This window comes from Thunnus maccoyii, chromosome 11 (genome assembly GCF_910596095.1).
Source record: "Thunnus maccoyii chromosome 11, fThuMac1.1, whole genome shotgun sequence".
Classification (NCBI taxonomy): Eukaryota; Metazoa; Chordata; class Actinopteri; order Scombriformes; family Scombridae; genus Thunnus; species Thunnus maccoyii.
This window is the reverse complement of record NC_056543.1, coordinates 11,716,577-11,735,538: the sequence shown is the minus strand read 5'-3', so window position 1 is coordinate 11,735,538 and position 18,962 is coordinate 11,716,577. Positions and strand designations below refer to the sequence as shown.

General features: G+C 37.0%; 2 protein-coding genes across 2 annotated transcripts; both read left to right on the top strand.

Annotated features, from left to right (window-relative positions):
* Positions 1–5,200: 5,200 nt before the first annotated feature.
* LOC121907641 (UDP-glucuronosyltransferase-like) lies at positions 5,201–11,167 on the top strand. Its single transcript, XM_042427314.1, has 5 exons — positions 5,201–6,453; positions 7,768–7,899; positions 8,139–8,226; positions 8,541–8,760; positions 10,708–11,167. The coding sequence occupies exons 1-5, from the start codon at positions 5,593–5,595 to the stop codon at positions 10,988–10,990; spliced, it is 1,584 nt and encodes a 527-aa protein (XP_042283248.1). The 5' UTR covers positions 5,201–5,592; the 3' UTR covers positions 10,991–11,167.
* A 4,408-nt stretch (positions 11,168–15,575) lies between these two features.
* LOC121907225 (mast cell protease 4-like) lies at positions 15,576–18,204 on the top strand. The gene is made up of 5 exons (XM_042426668.1): positions 15,576–15,697; positions 15,962–16,109; positions 16,437–16,569; positions 16,906–17,169; positions 17,337–18,204. Exons 1-5 carry the CDS (start codon positions 15,646–15,648, stop codon positions 17,487–17,489), a joined length of 750 nt encoding a protein of 249 aa, XP_042282602.1. The 5' UTR covers positions 15,576–15,645; the 3' UTR covers positions 17,490–18,204.
* Positions 18,205–18,962: the final 758 nt, after the last annotated feature.

Genomic DNA, 18,962 nt, shown 5'->3' with positions numbered 1-18,962 from the left:
TCAAAGAATAATCATGGACGTATAAGTTGCAAACCCAGAGTAAAAGTAGCCATACTCGACATCTTCTGAGATGTCCTTTGACGGTCTATATATATTTGTTATGTTTGACACAAAACATCTGTATTTTACTTTACAAAATGATGCCTTCATACATGAAAACACATATTGTCAGTGCTTTTGGAATCATGCTAGTGAAACACAAAGTTGTGTGTGATCTTTATTCATTTGAGAACCGGCTGACGCAGCACTCCTGACCACACGGAGCAGACAGCAAAAGGTCAAACGTTGTGCTGATTGTTTCCGAAGGCAATAGGTTTTTCTCCTGGACAAGACAAGAAGTATGTGGGGATCTATGTGACTTTGGCACCACCATGTGGTCACAGCCAACCATCTCACTTTCCAGAGAGGATTTTTCAGCTGCAGTGTGCAGATGACATCTGTTCATATTTCTGATTTATATCATCTGACTAGTTGCAAAACTAGTCAGTGCTTTCTCTTCATTTAAGCTTTAGCAGCTTTGTGACAACAGTCCAGTGACTGAAGGCAATGGAGTCACAATGAAATACAAGAAGAGCAGCTCAGAGCAAAATGTTGCTCATTACACAACAGAGGCCTTATCAATTCAGAGTGAGAGTATCGCCTTACTATTTTTTTTTCTTTTCTATGTCACAACAGACTTTGGGTTGATTGCAATGCCTCAGATCCTTTAGGCGGGAATAGTCATACGTCAGTGCAATTAACATGCAGCTGATTAATTTAAAATCTTTAACATAGTATATGAATTTTGTGAGTTTTCAGTACTAAATTAATTGCAATTGTTCCCTGATATTCATAGATCAGTTCTTGCAATACTTTACAAAGTCATCTTCTTTCTTTTTATTAATTGCATGCAGCTTTGTGCATTAATTTGTGTCACAGGCCCAATTAGTAATTTTTTGACCATATAAATTTGTTTATTTACATCCATAATAAAAGCATTTGAGGGGAAATATTCTTTGGATTCGCATGAAAGCAGGAAATGCTTCATTTCACAGCCTGGATACTTTGTACAAAATGTGATCCAAAGCATTACCTGGTATTGTTAGATGACTCTCATATAACACTGTGTGCCCTTTACTGAAGATAGAATTACAGATATGTAGAACTAGTAAAATGACATTTTACTGCACTGATCTGGTACTTTTCCAAACTGGAACACCAAACTAACTCTCCTCCATTAGAGACCTGCCCACATTTAATATGTCATGTTGGAGTAGAGGGAGGAAAAAGAAAGGGAGAGAGAGTACACACATCTTTCTATGCAAAGTCTTATCAGCTTTCCTCTTAAGCAAAAGTGAGAAAGCCACAATCTGTGAACTGCAAACACTTAAATCTCACTTACTGCGTATTGCAAATACTTTTAATGATCTGTTAGCTGCAAATGGCCTGGGCATGTAAGTGACAAATGAAGTGGAAGAAAACACACATCCAGCTAACTTTAACCTTTCTTATGAACTGGACTTCAGCCAGCAGGACTGTTACGCCTCTGCATAGTTAGTTGATAACATCATCTAACTGATTAATAGTCACATGGATTTCTGCTGGAATCCTTTACATAAATGCATCAAGGTTTTGTAGGATCAGTCAATTCAGCTTTGAGTGATAAGAACTTCACTTCTACCACCCAGGTTTCAGAACAGGTCAATTTTTATAGTTCCACTCATTATTTTATCAGCACACTTATAAAACATAAATAACTGTATTTGTCCTTTGAAATTTCAGATAAACAAGGAGATAATTTGAAATATACATCTCTTCATATGACAGCATTAGCTTGTTAAAGAACAGAAAATCCTTAAACCATTCAGTTCATGTCACAATCCTCTTTTTGATTGACCATGATAAGAATGGTCCCAAGTGCCTGCATATTTAGTGAGATGAAAAGCATAGTCTTGTACAGGGAGATGACCCCTGGATTGATGATGAATGTTACAGAAAACCAACAGGAATATCCATTTGGGGGTGTTTTTACAGCTTTGGCACCACCATCTGGTTGAGCATTACAGTCACTTCACAGTTCTGCAGGAACATCAAAACTCTAGCACAATAGTTTCTTATAAAAGGCTGTTTTTTTTTCTTTTTGTGTGTGTGTGTCTTCAAAGCAGTTAGGAAATCAGATGTTTCTCTTGTTTCTCTTGTTTCAAATTCCACAGTGAATGAAAACATTTTTGTCATGAAAAACTCAACTTGCAAAAAAAAAAAAAAAAAAAGTGGTTTATACTGCATTATTGAGTAATGAATTATGACTTTTTAATTGGTTGTGGAGGCAGATATTAGTGACAGGCATCTTGCCTACAACAGATGAATTAGACACAGTGTCTTCTTATTTTCCAAAAATGGCACATTATATCAGGTGGTCGGTGCGTTGTAAGACTTGTTAATTTTCTTGCTGGTTCCTCAGTGTTTATGAGCATGTTACAATTTCATTAATGATTAATTTAATTAACAGTATATACAGCTTCTCTATGAGCTACACATGATAATACATAGTTGGAGCTAAAAGTGTTAATTACATGAGATCTGTATTGTGGTTATGGAATGAAAAGTTCCCCACCTTGTCTTATGGTAAAAAAAAAAAAAAAAAATACAGTGAAAAAATATGTAAAAGATCAAAAATACATCTCAGAATCTCACACTCAGTTAAAATAGCCTGATCTAAATGAGCAAGACTTAAAAAAAGACACAATGTTTATATGTGGTTTGAAGGTTCCACACTGTAACCTCTGTTATTGCAAAGAAAGTGACCTTTGTACATACTTATGCTATCTATATACACGGTGTCTACACAGGAAGTATTTCAGCCACATTTTTTTCCATTGTCTGTCTCAGAGAGAACAGATACATTTTAACCAAAACTGTCTCCATAAGTTAAATATGTAATTGCAACCCAACATTAATGATTCTGTTTTGGCTTTGAGTGCTGTCAAAGCACGTCTGAGGGCACAAGAGCATTGTGACTGAACCATGACTGCTGACGTTGTTATTGCAAAGTGACCGGCGTAAGACAGTGCTGTAGGCTTAAAGTGGTGATGGTTAGTGTTGGAACATCCAACCATGACAGCAACACAACACAGGAATGGACATGAACCTGGTCACCTTGTTCTTCCCTGAAGATAAAAAGTCACACCCTAAACTGGCTGATGACACTAACAACACTCTGCCCGCATCCTCCTGTGGTCAGGTCAAGTGTAGACAAAACGAAGTGAAAATTGTTTTAATGTGGCGAGGCGGTCATAATCAATTTCGATTCCGGCCACAGACCTTTGTTGCATGCCGTAGCCCTCTCTCACCCATGATTCTGTTGATGACTTTTCAATAAAGGTGAAAAATTCCATAAAATAAACTTGTTTTTTTATTAAGCTAGGAATCAAATTTAAAACTAAATTATATTGCTTTAACCCCTTGACATCTACCCTTTTTATAGAATTTTTGCCTATTTGGCACACCCAAATGGAAAAGCTTATAACTGAAGAACTGTAAGGCCATGATGCATGTATTAGGCTTCATTTGACAAGTGACATATTCTAGTTTCTGGAAATGTGCTTGTTTAGCATGTGGCTAAAACACAAACAAAACCACATCAGTTCAAATAAGGCTCAAAGAAGTGTTTTCGGTCCTCGTCTATCATGAGTCATATTTGAATAACAATAATTAAGACATGCTTTATGCCAGAACTATGCAAAACACCATATACCTTCTACATCTTGTCAACCTGTATAAAACACAGAACCACATATGTTCTCATTCAGACCCTGAGGGACAAGGTGGTACAAAGTTATCTTCCCCCTCCCACATGAACAACCTGGTTACAAAAGCCCCATGGAACTTTTAAATGTGGGAGTTGTTGTTGTTGATTCATTGTGATAATGTCATGAAAACCAATCATTTTCAAGACAGGAGCACATCTCACACATGTCAAATAAGACACTTTGCCACTATGCAAGTTGTTTATAGACTGGAGTGATTATGCTGCAGCATCACATTATGTGCGAACGGGACACGGAAACTCTAAAACACTGAAAGTTATGGTGTTAGAAGTTGCTGAAAAGGACATTAGAGGGGGCGACTGCCTAAAAAGACTACTCTGATACAAGACCTTCTGGAAAGCAATGAAATACCCAGTCTCAATGATGAGATAGACTTTTCTCCTTTTTTGTGAAATATTACTCCAGGAATAATGAAAAAAAAGTATTTTAATATAAGGAACTATTGATGACGATCATGATTTTGTAGTCAATATGTGCTTGTAGTCATGAACAGAAAAATGTGGACCAGGCTATAGATTGATGAATTTATCATGTGTACATATGGAAAGGATTAGGTCCACTTTGACTTGATAGCCACATTATATCTATCTTCCTTTTAACATTCAGGTTTGCCCCCTCCCCTCCCCTTCACTCCTCTCCTCTCTCTCTTCTTCCCTTCTTTCCCTCTCCCTTCTATTGATGATTCATCACTTCCTTGTTTTTGATCAATAGGCTAGCACACTGATAGAGAACCATCCTCCCACTGTAACACAATCTACAGTCGGTATGTGAGCCACCTCTGACAATGACACCAATAAAGACTTATGCAGGTCGCAACGCATTGGTCATGTTAAATACATATTGCCATGTAAAATAAAGGCATTTTAATTCTGCACAAACCCTACAGTGTGCCTTGGATCTTTTTGAAGCCATGCAATGAGCCTTGTACAACAGTTACTTTCATAGAAGGTTTCCTAAGGTAAAGCAAGTTGTAACCAGGGTTAAAATTCCACGAATTACATTGTTGTTTTGATGTTATCACCCCCTCCAAAGAGGAGGGTGCCAGGTTCCTCCTACGAAAGGCTTCGCACGCCACTGGTCTTCTCACACAATGGTTATAGGTATATGTGTGTGACTAGAGAGAGTTGAAAAAAAAGACAGCTCATGCAATGGCCCATTAAGCACGCATGTGTCTGTGTTTCAGGGGGAGGAGAGAAAGGAACAGCCAAAGTAAACAGAGACTTTACACTGCTTTGAACAAATCAATGAGCAGTCCAAGCTGGAAGCAAAGCCATTATGACTTGCAAGTCTTACTGATCTTTAATCCACAGCGGAAGAAAACACATACGAATACAAGCAGAAATTGAATGCAAGTAAAATACATTTCATAAAGAAAGTAGCATGATAAACAAATAGAATAAAGAAAAACGTTTTCTTTTGGTATCACCAAAGAGACTAACACTGTATATATAGTACTTCTATTGCACTACTTTACGTACCATGAGAACAAAACTACTCACAACTTACAATATAAAGGGCGTGCAAAGTATATATAAAGTCACATAAGAGAATGATTAACTGGAGACAAAGTCAGACTGCTAGACTTTACCACAAATTCCACTGGGAATCTCGCTCTCCCTGTCTTCCTGTGGTTACGTAACATCTCGTGTGATAACGCAGCCTGAGCTTCCTACAGAAATTACACACTCACTCACACGCACACACTTACGCACACATAAAACCACCTCTTAACAACAGCCACAAGTAGTCCTTACAACAAGTCAGCTTGCAAACCAGAGAGGAGGCAATGAGCAGCGGGGTGTGGTTTCCTACGCTGGGGCTGATGGCCTGGCTGTGCTGCCTCAGTCTGGGGCCCGTTCAGGGGGGGAAGGTGCTGGTTATGCCTGTGGATGGGAGCCACTGGCTTAGCATGAAGATTCTGGTGAAGGAGCTCATCCACAGGGGCCATGAAGTTGTGGTCCTGGTGCCTGAAAGCAGCCTGTTGATCCGAGGCTCAGAGAGCTACAGGACTGAGATCTACCAAGTGCCCTACACCAAAGCTGAGCTGGACGAAAAATTCAACGAGCTCAGGGATGGAGTGTTCCTCAAGCCACCAGCAATCACAGATATGTTTATCAATGTGCAACGTTTGATTAACTTTACTTCTGTTCAGGTGAAAGGTTGTGAGAGTTTGCTTAACAACAAACCTCTAATGAGTCGAATGCAGGGAGAGGGCTTCGATCTTATGCTAACAGACCCCTTTCTTCCCTGCGGCTCCATCCTGGCTCATGTCTTTTCCATACCAGCTGTTTATTTCCTGCGTGGACTTCCATGTGAGTTGGATACAAAGGCTAACCAATGCCCTTCTCCTCCTTCCTACGTTCCTGTGTTCTTCTCTGGTGGAACAGACACCATGACCTTCCCACAGAGAGTCAAGAACATGTTTATGCGTCTTGTGGAGTCCTACTTGTGCCGCATAATATATGTCCACTTCGAGGACCTGGTCAGCCGGTATTTGGGAGACAACATGACCTACAAGGATCTTTTAAGCCATGGTGCTTTGTGGCTTCTCAGATATGACTTTACTTTTGAATGGCCCAAGCCTGTCATGCCCAACATGGTTTTTATTGGAGGCATCAACTGTGCGAAGAAAGCTCCTCTGCCAGCAGTGAGTATATAAAGAATGTATGCCAGAGTAAACAAGCATGAATCACATCTGGATTCACTTAAAGCAAATCAGATATACTTGCTTGTTTAGAGTCAAGCTAAAGCAAATCCCTTAAACCTTGATGTAATGAAATACAAAAACTACACTGAAAAACAGAAAAGTGTACAGACATCACAGTTTCAGAAAATTAAGTCATTAATCTTTTATGTTTTCTTTCAGCAGCAGTAGTTTTCAGTAAAAAAAAAAAAAAGCTCTAACAGACAAATTGTGACTAAACATATCTGGAGCATCTAGCAGCTAAAGAGCCAAATATTTTCCTCAGCAGTTAGACAAGACCAACACTAAAATGGGGGTAAATATTCAACATAAATTTGACTCCAAATTAATGTTGCTCCATGCCTGTCTGATGTGTAAACAGGTAACTGTTTGCTCACGTTAGCCAAAAGAACTTTATAAGATGAGATTATGTCCAAGATATACGTTTTTCAGCTGTTGTGGATTTCTTCTGACCCCAAGTAGCCAAAAAATTTCATAAAATAAAAAAGATAATGCAGCTTTAAATGATAGATGTCTTTGTTCATGGCTTAAAAGACTAAAAAACATTTATTTGTTTAGTTTTTTGTGCAGTGTGAATGAGTCAGCACTACAAAAGTGTTTTTGGCAACACACATAGTAAGTGGGAAAGATTCCAGGATTATTTCTGCATTAATGCTTGCGAAGACAGACAGGAAACAGCTGTGTCAAAGTATAGACGAGTCCCTTGTTTCCTTGTATTATTTTGTATCCCATACATAAAATAATCATAACATACATTGTGGAGTCTGCAAAGTATTTCCTTCATTTTGTCTTGGGGAAAGAAAGCCTTTACACTTTTGAACTGAAATAGGGACATAAATGTTTAACAAGAACTCTCAAGGGCAAAATACTGATGCTGGAATGATTAGTTTGACTGTTTATTATGATTTGTCATGAGTTGGCCCTTAACACTGTGAAAGATGGAACATCTCAATCATGGAATGTGTAGAGAGGAAGTGAGGGGCCCATTTGTGTTGACGAGTATCAAATACTTAACAAAAGCAATGTTTTTTTTTTATTTTCAACTCTGCTGCACATTTTAATCTGTTAATGTCAAAGCCTGAAAAAAATTTCCAAGACACCAGTGCAATACACCATATGCTATTTGCTGTGAGATTACTATATGCATATGTAGAGATATGTAGGTTTCCAATATCAGTTTCCTACTTGATCAACTTCCATATACCCTAAAAACTGAGATTTTTTCTAAAATTCATTTTTGCTCCAACCTCCCTGCAGGACTTGAAGGAGTTTGTGGATGGCTCAGGAGACGACGGCTTTATTGTCTTTACCCTGGGCTCAGTAGTGTCCAGCATGCCTGAGGAGAAGGCTAAACAGTTCTTTGAGGCTTTTCGGCAAATTCCACAAAGGGTAACAATCACTTTAACAGTTTAAAACAGTTCATTCAGATTCAATCAGATCACCGACATCAGTCTCTGCAAATCACTACTGATTACATTGATTAGACTGACATTTGTTCTTTTCTTTTCACACTCAATGCCCTAGCCAGACTAAGTGATAAGACCATGTCCCCTGCCTTGCCTTGCTGAAAAATGTCAAACAATCATTACATAAATAGTTTGTACATAGAATTGTATTATATGTTTCAGGTTGTGTGGAGATACACTGGAGTGATACCTGACAATGTACCCAAGAATGTAAGACTTATGAAGTGGCTACCTCAGAATGATCTCCTAGGTATGTTCATACCATTCAAACTAATCAAAATATATTGTTTTTGTATGTGTTTTAGATAGTGGTCACAGTGATAGAACATTAAAGATTCTTAAATTAAAAGATAATTGAATAATTTTCTTCAAATGTTACCTCACTTTCATTTAATGCTTTTATTTTATCATTTTTTAAAATATATTTACATAACTTCAACATAACATTAAGTTCATTTGGACACATTTTCTGGAGTGTCATTTTAAAAGCACATTTAACTGATTATATCAAATGATCATAATACGGCATTTACTTATACTTGTGGCTTTTCCTGTGTTCCTCAGCTCATCCCAAGGCTAGGGTCTTCATCACTCATGGAGGTACCCACGGTATCTACGAGAGTATCTGTAATGCTGTTCCCATGTTGATGTTTCCACTGTTTGGGGACCAAGGAGACAATGCACATCGCATGGTGGTCCGCGGTGTTGCAGAGAAACTCGGTATTTATGATATGACAACTGAAAGCCTGTTGGCGGCGCTAAATAAAATAATCCATGACAAAAGGTAAGACATCTGGATATGAATTCAAGATAATTATCGCTTAGTCATAGGCTATATGGATTTTTTTTTAATCACTATAAAAGAATATATACAAATAAGGCAAGTAAAATTAAGAAAACCTGGACTGAGAAAAATAATAAATATTGACTTTTGTTGTTAATTGTTTTGAGGATGAAGTGTGTTTAACTACATATTGGAATATAATATATTTTCAGTATTTGTTTGTCAGCCATGTCACTGCACACACATGGTCCACCCACACAGGTGTTTTCACTTATGCTGCCTGATTAGACCTCTTATCTGGACTGTAATGGGACTCCTCTCTCTCCTGTTAGCTATGTTGATAATTTGTGGAGTTTTGTACAGAAACAAAATGTATGTTAACTTTCAGTGTTTCATACCAAAACATATTGTTTCCTTCCTCATACAACATTTGCAAAGCCAATTTCTTTAAATGTATTTTTTCTGCCATTTTATGACTTTATTAGCTAGCAACAGAACATCTCTTGCTCTCTTTTTTTCACTACAAAAAAACTAACAAAAAAAATTACAAAACTATTTCTTTCACTGTTCATGTGAACAACAAAGCACAACACTATTAATGACACTATTAAATTAATCTGCCTTCAAGAGTGGCCATTTGGAACAGTTATAAACACATTTGATTATGTTGAAATTCACTCAAGTCCTTGTTCACAGTTTGCTGTAGTGGTGGCGGTTTATTAGTATTCCAGATGATAGATTCAGATCTTTACTGACACAGAGAAGATCTGAGACCGTAGACTGACCCAGAGTAGAGGGCAGAGGAACAGTTATACAGTGGGCTGAGAGGTAGTGATCAGACTATATGCAAATACAGTTGTGGGTAAAGGAATTGTGATCAGATCAAAAGGAAGGAAGGACACGTTTGCGTTCACACCTTACAATGTGACAAAGGCAAGATCAAGGGTCAACTTGATTGTGAATTTGACTCTCCCAGACAGATGAAATCAAAGGCCAGAAACAGGAGGGGGTACTGCATTTAGACAGGATCAAAAAGGTCAAATCAGCAGGGGTCAAAAGGCAGGGCAGACACACAGTTGGCACATTGTTGATCAAGGGGTTGTTCCCAGACGTCACTTGATTATCAAGTCTCTACCCAAATGTGTAATTCCTTCCTCAATTACACAAAACATCATAAGACTTATTTCTTTTCCAGCATAACCCGGCTCTTAAACCTCCATCATTCTGGAGTTTGGTGACCTGGTGAATGTAATTCCCAGCGTAACTCCAACCAACATCATCCTGAGCAGAGTTCTAATTAGAATGAATAAGTGAAAACACCTGTGTGGTTTTGCAAAGTCTTTAAAAACTCCAATTATCACAACCTCTAGTTCATTTCTTTGAAATGAATACAAATTCTTACTAAAATCTTTCATTAGTATTACATAATATATGTACTGATGTACTGGTTCAACATGATAAACAAATGAAAAAGTTTAAAAAGAACATTTTTGCACAGTTGTAGCATTTTTATTTAATTCCATAAGAAGATTAATTCATGGAGATGGTCTGCAGTAATGATATATAGTAATATATATATATATATATATATATGTATATATATATATATATATATATATAATATACTTTAGGCACTTTCTCTTTTTCTCCAGTTGTATAGTTATTTGTATTAGTTAGTCATTTCCAGTCTAGGGTGTATCTAATAGCCTACAAATTTAGAGTTACCAGTTTGTTGTTGCTGCTGTTGTTAGGGGTTAAGTAATCTTATTATTATTCAAAATAGTTTACCTACCGTATCTTTAGACTGATATTTACATCTTATTTGACATATTTATGCTATAAACAGTGATGTATGTGAGGATATACTGTAGGTCTTCTGATTATCATTAACTGGAGATCATACCATTTACTGTTTTTTTATTTTGCCACAATGTTATCTCTCCCCAGTTACAAGGAGAAGATAGTGAAGCTGTCCAAGATACACCTGGACCGTCCTGTTCAGCCTTTAGACCTGGCTGTTTTCTGGACTGAGTTTGTTATGAGACACAAAGGAGCCGCACATCTAAGGGTGGCCGCACATGATTTGAACTGGATTCAGTATCACAGCCTGGATGTCATTGGCTTTTTGCTCATCATTCTCATAACTGTTCTGTGGGTGACTCTCAAATGCTGCTTGTTCTGCACCCACAAGTGTTGCAGAAAGGGGACTGCAAAGAGAAAATCAGAGTAGAGTTTTTAAATACAACATTGATTAGGTTTTCTAAATTCTGTGGTGAAGTGAATAATGGAAGTTGAAACACTGCAATTATATTTCATACTGATGCACTGTATGTAGTGTGTGTGTGTGTGTGTGTGTGTGTGTGTGTGTGTGTGTGTGTGTGTGTCCTCTCAAGAAACAAACTTCAATGCTAAAAAAAATTGTTTTTTAACCAAATCATCACAAAAATGTATTTGTAATGTTTTTTGTTTTTTGTTTTATAACAGGGCAAGAAAAACGCTTTAGGTATTTCCTCTTTTTAAAGTTTCTCCAGTTATTAGACTCTTGTTGTCGAGTCCTCCGCTTGGCATGAAAATGGTTTTAGGGGGTAATTTTGGTTATTAAATGGTTGAATAATTTACTTGGCTTTTTATTGTTTTATTATTACCACATGGTCTGACAACCTTTTCCTGTAACCAAACACGTCAGGAAATATGACACCCTTTGGCAGCCATATCGGGGGTCCACAGCTGATCACTTTTCTGAACTTATGCCCCAAAAGTTGGTATCTCACTAATAAAGAAAAGATCAAATATGATTCATTTGTGTTCTGCTTTTAGCCTAAACATTGATAAGACTGATGTGTTTAGATAATCAACTTATCTGCCCAACAATCTGCTGACCAAGGTGCCATATTGTTAATATTTTTAATAGCTAACAAGAGCTAACAACACATCTGAACCCTCAGAGAATGACTCATCTAATCAGATCAGATAACTTGTATTATCTACCCAAAGAGAATGATCACCCAACTCTGCAGTCCCTCTAGCTCTTTTTATATGGAGTTTTATACCGTACCAAATATTTACTGTTTTGTCATTTTCAGTCGCAGCAGACAGCTGTTTTCAGTGAAAAGGCTCTTAAAACAATGCATAGCACTTAAAAGCAAATAGACAAAGTTAGATGGTGAAAACAGTGTAACATTTTGCAGCTAAAGAGCAAAGTATTTCCCTCAGGAGTTAGTGGAGACAAAAAACTGAGCTAAAAGGACAGGGAATACTTGACTTACATTCATCATAACTCCAAATAAATGCTAATGTTGCTCTGCTGGATGTGTAGGTAACTGTTAAGGTAATGTCAGTGTTGTGTTTACAGCTTGTTTCTGCTGCCCCCAAGTGGCCCAAAATATTTATTACAGGTTTCAACTACAACATTTTACTGACAAATCACTCTTCTTAATTGCAATATCTTGAGGGATTACTGTCTGGTGAAGCAAATGTCATACCTGGAAACTGATAACTACAACTGCCGTCACATTTTGCCAGAGAGCAGTAGTTTTCAGGAATGTACCAAAGAGCACTCAAAAGCTGTTATTAGGGAAGTAGAGTGCTGTTCACTGTTATTTACAAAGTGATGCAGGACTTTGAACCAGTGACCTTTCAGTAAGTTCTACTTCAGGCCCGCAGGCTGCTGCAAGTTTGCTGATGAGTAAAAGCTGCGTAGATGCATCATCTAACAGCCAATTATCTTGCCTTGAAGAATGTTTATGGGAGTCAGTCTTCACTTTTGTCCACTCGGACTTCACCTCTTTGACTTATGTGGAAGCTATGTGGATATATTGTTTGCTTCAATTCTTTAATTCTCCGTGCTCCATCAACATTGTGGCAGCACGGCTCTCCAGCCACAGAGAGAGAGACAGGAAGAAAATATGTGTCATCTTCTAGCGAGGTTGTATTGACTTCAGTTAAATTTACCTGCACTTCATTGGAGTAATTTATGTGAGCTAAACTGGAATAATCTCACTATTAAATATAATTTCACATGAATACGTGAAAAAATGTGTCCCATTGTCATTATACACCAGACAACAAAATTGTTCAATGGATGAAAAATAGAGTGAATTTTGACATTCATACAGTAAAAAGTATAAAATGTCAGGCACAAATTGTGAAATTTACCCTTAGGGTAAAGTCAGAAGAAAGGCCTGTTGGGACCTACTCCATTGTGAGTTGAACAGCAAAAGGGGGGCTCATTATGTGCCTAACCTGTACAGACAAATCACAAAAAGCTATGTAGTCTCACAATTATTTGTATTGTTTTTATTATGATTATTATTAATACATTTATGCATTGACACTTGTCACTTTAGAGCTCACTGCATCCCCAGTGTCTTAGGTTAAAGTTGAATTCAATATGGCGACAGCAGTCATTTTTTGTCACTGAGCAGAGTTTGACAGTGAGCTTGATGAAATTGTGCCAGAATATTAAATATTTATTTATGCCCACTAAATGTTTTAAACAGTACACCAACTGCACACCAGACATTTCACTAGTATTACTTTTAATATTATCATATCGAAGTACTGTAAAATAATTAACAACGCAAAGTGCCTCTGTAGTCTTAGTTTGAGTGTTGCTCCCTCTTTACTACTGAAATAATAGCTACACTAGCACCTGCATTTTTTTAGTCTGTGGTATTGACACACCACAGCAGCTGCAGAGTGTTTAGTGTTGGTTACCCTGTCTGCCTGTCTTGCAGAGGTTTGGGTAATGCGGGTGGAAACATTATTGCTCTAGTAATACTTTGCACATCTTCCTGTTTATGTCCGTAAACGTCTGTGGGTTGCCTTAAAGAAACTGCCTTATACAAACTGCACATGTGGCAACTTAAGCAAGCATTCTCACATGTTTCAGTATACATCCTAAATTTTCCTTTTCATAATTTCTCAGAGCTACATTTAATAATACAGTCATATTAAGTTTTCTTCATTTGAAATTCAATGAGTTCCAACTCATTAACACATAATAAAACCACAATTAATTTGTACTAGACTATCCACTTCTTGCACAGATTAGAAGCTGATGAAATGAGGACTGACTGCTCAGGGTGCCTGCCTGCTCTCCCCGGCAAATCAATGGCTCAATTTCAAATCCACCTGAGCCATTCATGCTTCTGGAGAATGTTGTCACCAACACCCTCGACTGAAATGAGAACACCACCTTATCAAGATGGCCCCACAGAGCTCTGTCTATGGCAGCTGAGAAACTGTAATACTTCACAACCAATCCTGGTCTAATGTTACACCATAATGGAAATCCTCTCCTCCATCAAAACCTCAGCTGCACCTACTCAAAGGAATACTGGGAGAACATTGTCTGGACATCTAATCCTATGAGTTTCCTTCCACAACACTGCAAGATATCAGGGCAAACAAAAAGATGAGCATTACCACCAACTGTGCCCAGACAGACAACCATCTGTGCAAAATCACTTTTATACTGGCCCATTAACACCAGCACTTGGTGTATCAAGCCTTCTAGGAATCCCTAGAAAATTCCACAATCACCAAAACTGCTCAAAACCCTACATGAGCACAGTTTCCTCCATTGCATGGTAATGTGCTGCTGGAAAACACATGTATTGTGAATGTCACTGCCATCTGTAGGGTAATGTGTATTGTATAGACAGCTTGACATGTTACTGTCCCCACATGTCCTTATGTCCTCTGCTGCTGGTCTTTTAGAGGTTGGAAATCAGGCACATAAGAAAATTGGGGATGCTGCTTTTTTCAGCTGTGCCACAAAATTATGGAATTTTCTACTGAGATATATCAGAGAGACTAACTCAGAAGCTAGTTTTAAAAAACTGCTAAAAACACATTTGTACAACTTGGCATTTTATCAGCTCCTTTCCTTACTGTAACACATCCTCTGGTTTTAATGACCTTTTATTGTTTTATCCACATATTCCGGTTTTATTGGCCTTTTATTGTTTTGTTTGATTTATTTGTTTCTGTTTCTTTCTTCTTCTTATCTGTTTTTATTTATCTTTTATTTGTCGTAAAGCACTGTTGTAAAGCTAGATTGATGTAAAGCACTTTGAGCTTCAATCCTCGTATTAAATGTGCTATACAAACATTATTATTATTATTATTATTATTATAAGTCTTAAGACTAAATTAAAACATTGCAGAGAAAAATACTAACTCAGGTTGTCTATTTAAAAGCAAAATTCTAATTCATTCTGGCAATGAAAAAAAACAATTCTTAAAAATTGAGTAATGAGTAAATGAGTAATTGGGTGTGATAGGTGCAAAAACATTGTGGTTACTGTGTTATTAATACATACTTTCCATGACCACTGACCTCTTACCACACTGCCTTTCCTTTAGAGTAAATGCAGCCTACTATGAAAAAGAATCAGTCAAGCATGTGTATAATAATTCTTATCATCTGAAAATGATCACTCACAGCTTCTTTTGAAATATGATTTCTCACAGCTTAGTTTTAGGGATTTTTCAGGCCAGTAGTAGATGGGTGAACATCTGATCAGAAATCTTTAATTATTCATCATTTTTTTCACTGCAACATAAAACCATAATCCAGCAAACAGAGGCAGCACAAAAAGACACTCTGTAGGCAGTGAAGTGCTACAACAATAAGATTATTAATGACTAAACAAAACTGTTTGGATGCAACACAGATGAAAGGTTAACACACGTAACTTGATTATCTCACAAGAGGGTCTCGCTCCTGCTGCAGTGAAAATGGTGTGATCTCAGTTCCTCTGTGTAAGAAAGACTTTGCCCACAAAGTTTCCGCTGTGGGAGTTGGATGGTTGACTACAAAAGGTGGTAGGGGCAGCAAAGCCAGACAGACTGTTCAGCTTTCATTCTTGCACAGCAACCATGATACATGCATATTGCATTATATTTGTCTTCCAGCTGCTCTCCCTCACTGGTAAGATCAAATGAAATTCCTTTCAAATTTATTGAAAAGTGACTCTAAATAATCTTTATAATAATAATAATAATAATAATAATAATAATAATAATAATTGCATTTTTAGGGTCATCTGTGATTTTTTTAAAGAGGCCTTCTTAATGGATAATGATTAGATTGGGTTAAAGCATAATTTTGATAGTCTCAATCTGTAATAATTTGGCTGCTGAGGATATTGTATCTTGTAATCTGTGTATTCATTTTACTGTCTCTTCATGTCAGGGGCTATGGAGAGCAGCATAGTGGGCGGTAAGGTTGCAAAGCCTCATTCCAGACCCTACATGGCATCACTGCAGATCCGTGGACACCATACATGTGGCGGGATACTCATTCGGGAGGACTTTGTCCTAACTGCAGCACACTGCAAACAGTGAGTTTATTTTACATCATTGAATGCTTTTCAATAAGCCTGTGTTTGTTATATACTAAAAGATTTTAAATGATTTGTGACATATTAATGATACATCAGGATATATGATGACATACAGTATCTGCTCTAGCCTGAGGTTAAGAACAACACTATGAAATTTCCTTAAAACTATTTTTTTTTATTGATGCATTAATGCAGAAATTTTGATTGACACTTTTTGTACAGTAATTCTTACTTCAAAGTTGTAATGTTTTCAAGTGCCTTACAAAGTGTTAAGTGCTAAGTATAAATAAATGATTTACATTATTTTTGTCCCATGGTTGTCAGTCCTGAGCAAACGACGGTGGTACTTGGAGCACATAACATAACCAAGGAAGAGAAAAGTCAGCAACGGATCGAAGCGGAGTACATTCCACATCCAAAATACAAAGAATACGATTATGACATTATGCTACTTAAGGTAAACTAAAATTCTGTAAATTCTATATCAAAGATGCACTTATGTGTTTAAAAAACTGAAATCTGGAAAGTATGTTGTATAACATTTAGCTGCAGTTAAGTCCATCATTTTAGTTTCATTTTTTCACAGTGTCTTTTTTTGTGATTTAAAGTTGCACTAATTTCACACATTTGCAACAAAGCAGACGAGGATGTGAGGATTCAATGCTATAGCTAAAATCTCAATATGGCTTTAAAAAGACGAACTCAAACTCAAATTTCTAATACATGAGTTTACTGAGTTGTGCATCAAAGTGCAAAATAACAAATGATGTTCTGACTCTGTTCTCTTTCACAGTTAAAAAAGAATGCCACACTTAATAAGAATGTGAAGACCATCAAACTTCCTAAGAAAGACGGAAAAATTCCAGCCAACATTAAGTGTAATGTTGCTGGCTGGGGCTTAACTGGAGACAAGAAGAGAACTATGTCAGATGTACTGAGGGAGACAAGAGAGAAGATGCAATTCAGCTTTGAGTGCAAAAACAAATGGAAAACATACTTCAATAGTCAACAAATGCTATGCACCACATTTACCAAAAAGGAGGGAGGCATTTGCCAGGTGATCAACCAGACCAACAAATAAGCCACCAACTATTAAATACATCAAAATACACCAGTAATGCTGCTAACAGAAAATTTCACAAACTTGTTTCCTTTGTTCATGAAAAACAGGTGTAATCTCTTCATGGACTACTAAATCATGTGTTTCTGTTGTCTTTCTTCTAGGGTGATTCTGGTGGACCACTTATCTGCAACACCGAGCTTCACGGGATAACAGCTTTCACCTACAGCGATGATTGTAATGATCCCGAGTATCCCCATGTCTTCACTAAAATCCACTTCTTTCTTCCCTGGATTAAGAAAGTGATGCAGGGATAGGGGGATGTTGTGTGAGCCAGAGCCACTATTCAGAGGGCAAGAATGCTGCCGTTTCTTCACTTTATTATTAAATAATGCAGGCAAACATTTATAAAAAAAAATCTTGAAGCTTATATGTGTGAATGTTTTACATGTAAGAAAATATACAATAGATTGCATTATTTAAAATCAGAGGGAAAAAATGGTGAAACTGAGTAATTTAACACAAAATTTACAATGTACATTCATAGCATCTGCCTCTGTCCTTTAGCAACATGTCTGTCTTTTAATTTCAGAGTTGTTCCTTTTTGCAAATTCTTGTGTAAGTTTGGTCAGCCTTGCTTATGTTTATTATTCTAAGTCTGTTAAGAATCCAATGTTTTTGTGATTTATGCTTGAATCTTATTGGAATTTTAAAAAATTACAGAATAGATACACATTCAGAATGATTTTCATTAAGGAGAAATAGCAGTCAAAACGTGGTGGGTAGGTGGGGAGTTTGCGAGGGGGCAGGTATCTAAAGTATGTGAGTAAGTGTGATGGTTGAATTGTGTTGTAAAAGCCCACAGGCAAATGTATCTTATGCACACTGAATCATCTGTAGCTCCATCTGGTGTACAGCAGAAAGAATACAATAAGCTGTATGAGGCTTATTATCTCATGTGAATCCCTTGCTGCTCTTGTTTTTATTAGATATTTTAACTCATCTCAAGCCATTTTTTTTTTTTTTTTAAATCAAAAAGACACTTGTTTGAAGAGTTAATCAGACATCATTCTTCTAAATTCCAGGATCAAGTGTGTGTGATGTAGCATGTTGAGTCATACAAACACCCACTGGCATTTTCTTTAGTAAATGCTTACTTGTTGGTTGTTGAAAATTAGCAACTAATATTAACAGCTTGAATGGACCTAATCTAATTAAAGCTCCGTATATTACACCAAGGTTGAGAAGTCCACAAAGTCTGAGTACAATGTAGGCCTGCATAGACCTCCAGCAGACAAGTGCCTGGGCTTATCAGGCTCAGTTATGTTGCATGCTTTCTTTGTTTTAAGTCTTCAGACTAAATTAAAATATTGCAGAGGAAAATGCTAACTCAGGTTGTCTATTTAAAAACAATCAAATTCATTCTGGCAATGAAAAAAAAACAATTATTAAAAATTACAGCCTTATGTGTGTGTGTAGTTTAGTGTGTGAGGTGTTTGTTTACATTGTGGTTACTGTGGTATTGATATATACTTTCCACATGACCATTAACCTCTTACCACACTTCCTTTTCTTTCAGAGTAAATGCAGCCTACAATGAAAAAGAATCAGTCGAGCATGTGTATAATAATTCTTATCATCGAAAAATGATCACTCACAGTTTATTATTGTAATATGATTTCTCACAGGTTAGTTTGAGGGATTTTTCAGGCCAGTAGTAGATGGGTGAACATCTGATCAGAAATCTTTCATTATTCATTATTTTTTCACTGCAACATAAAACCATAATC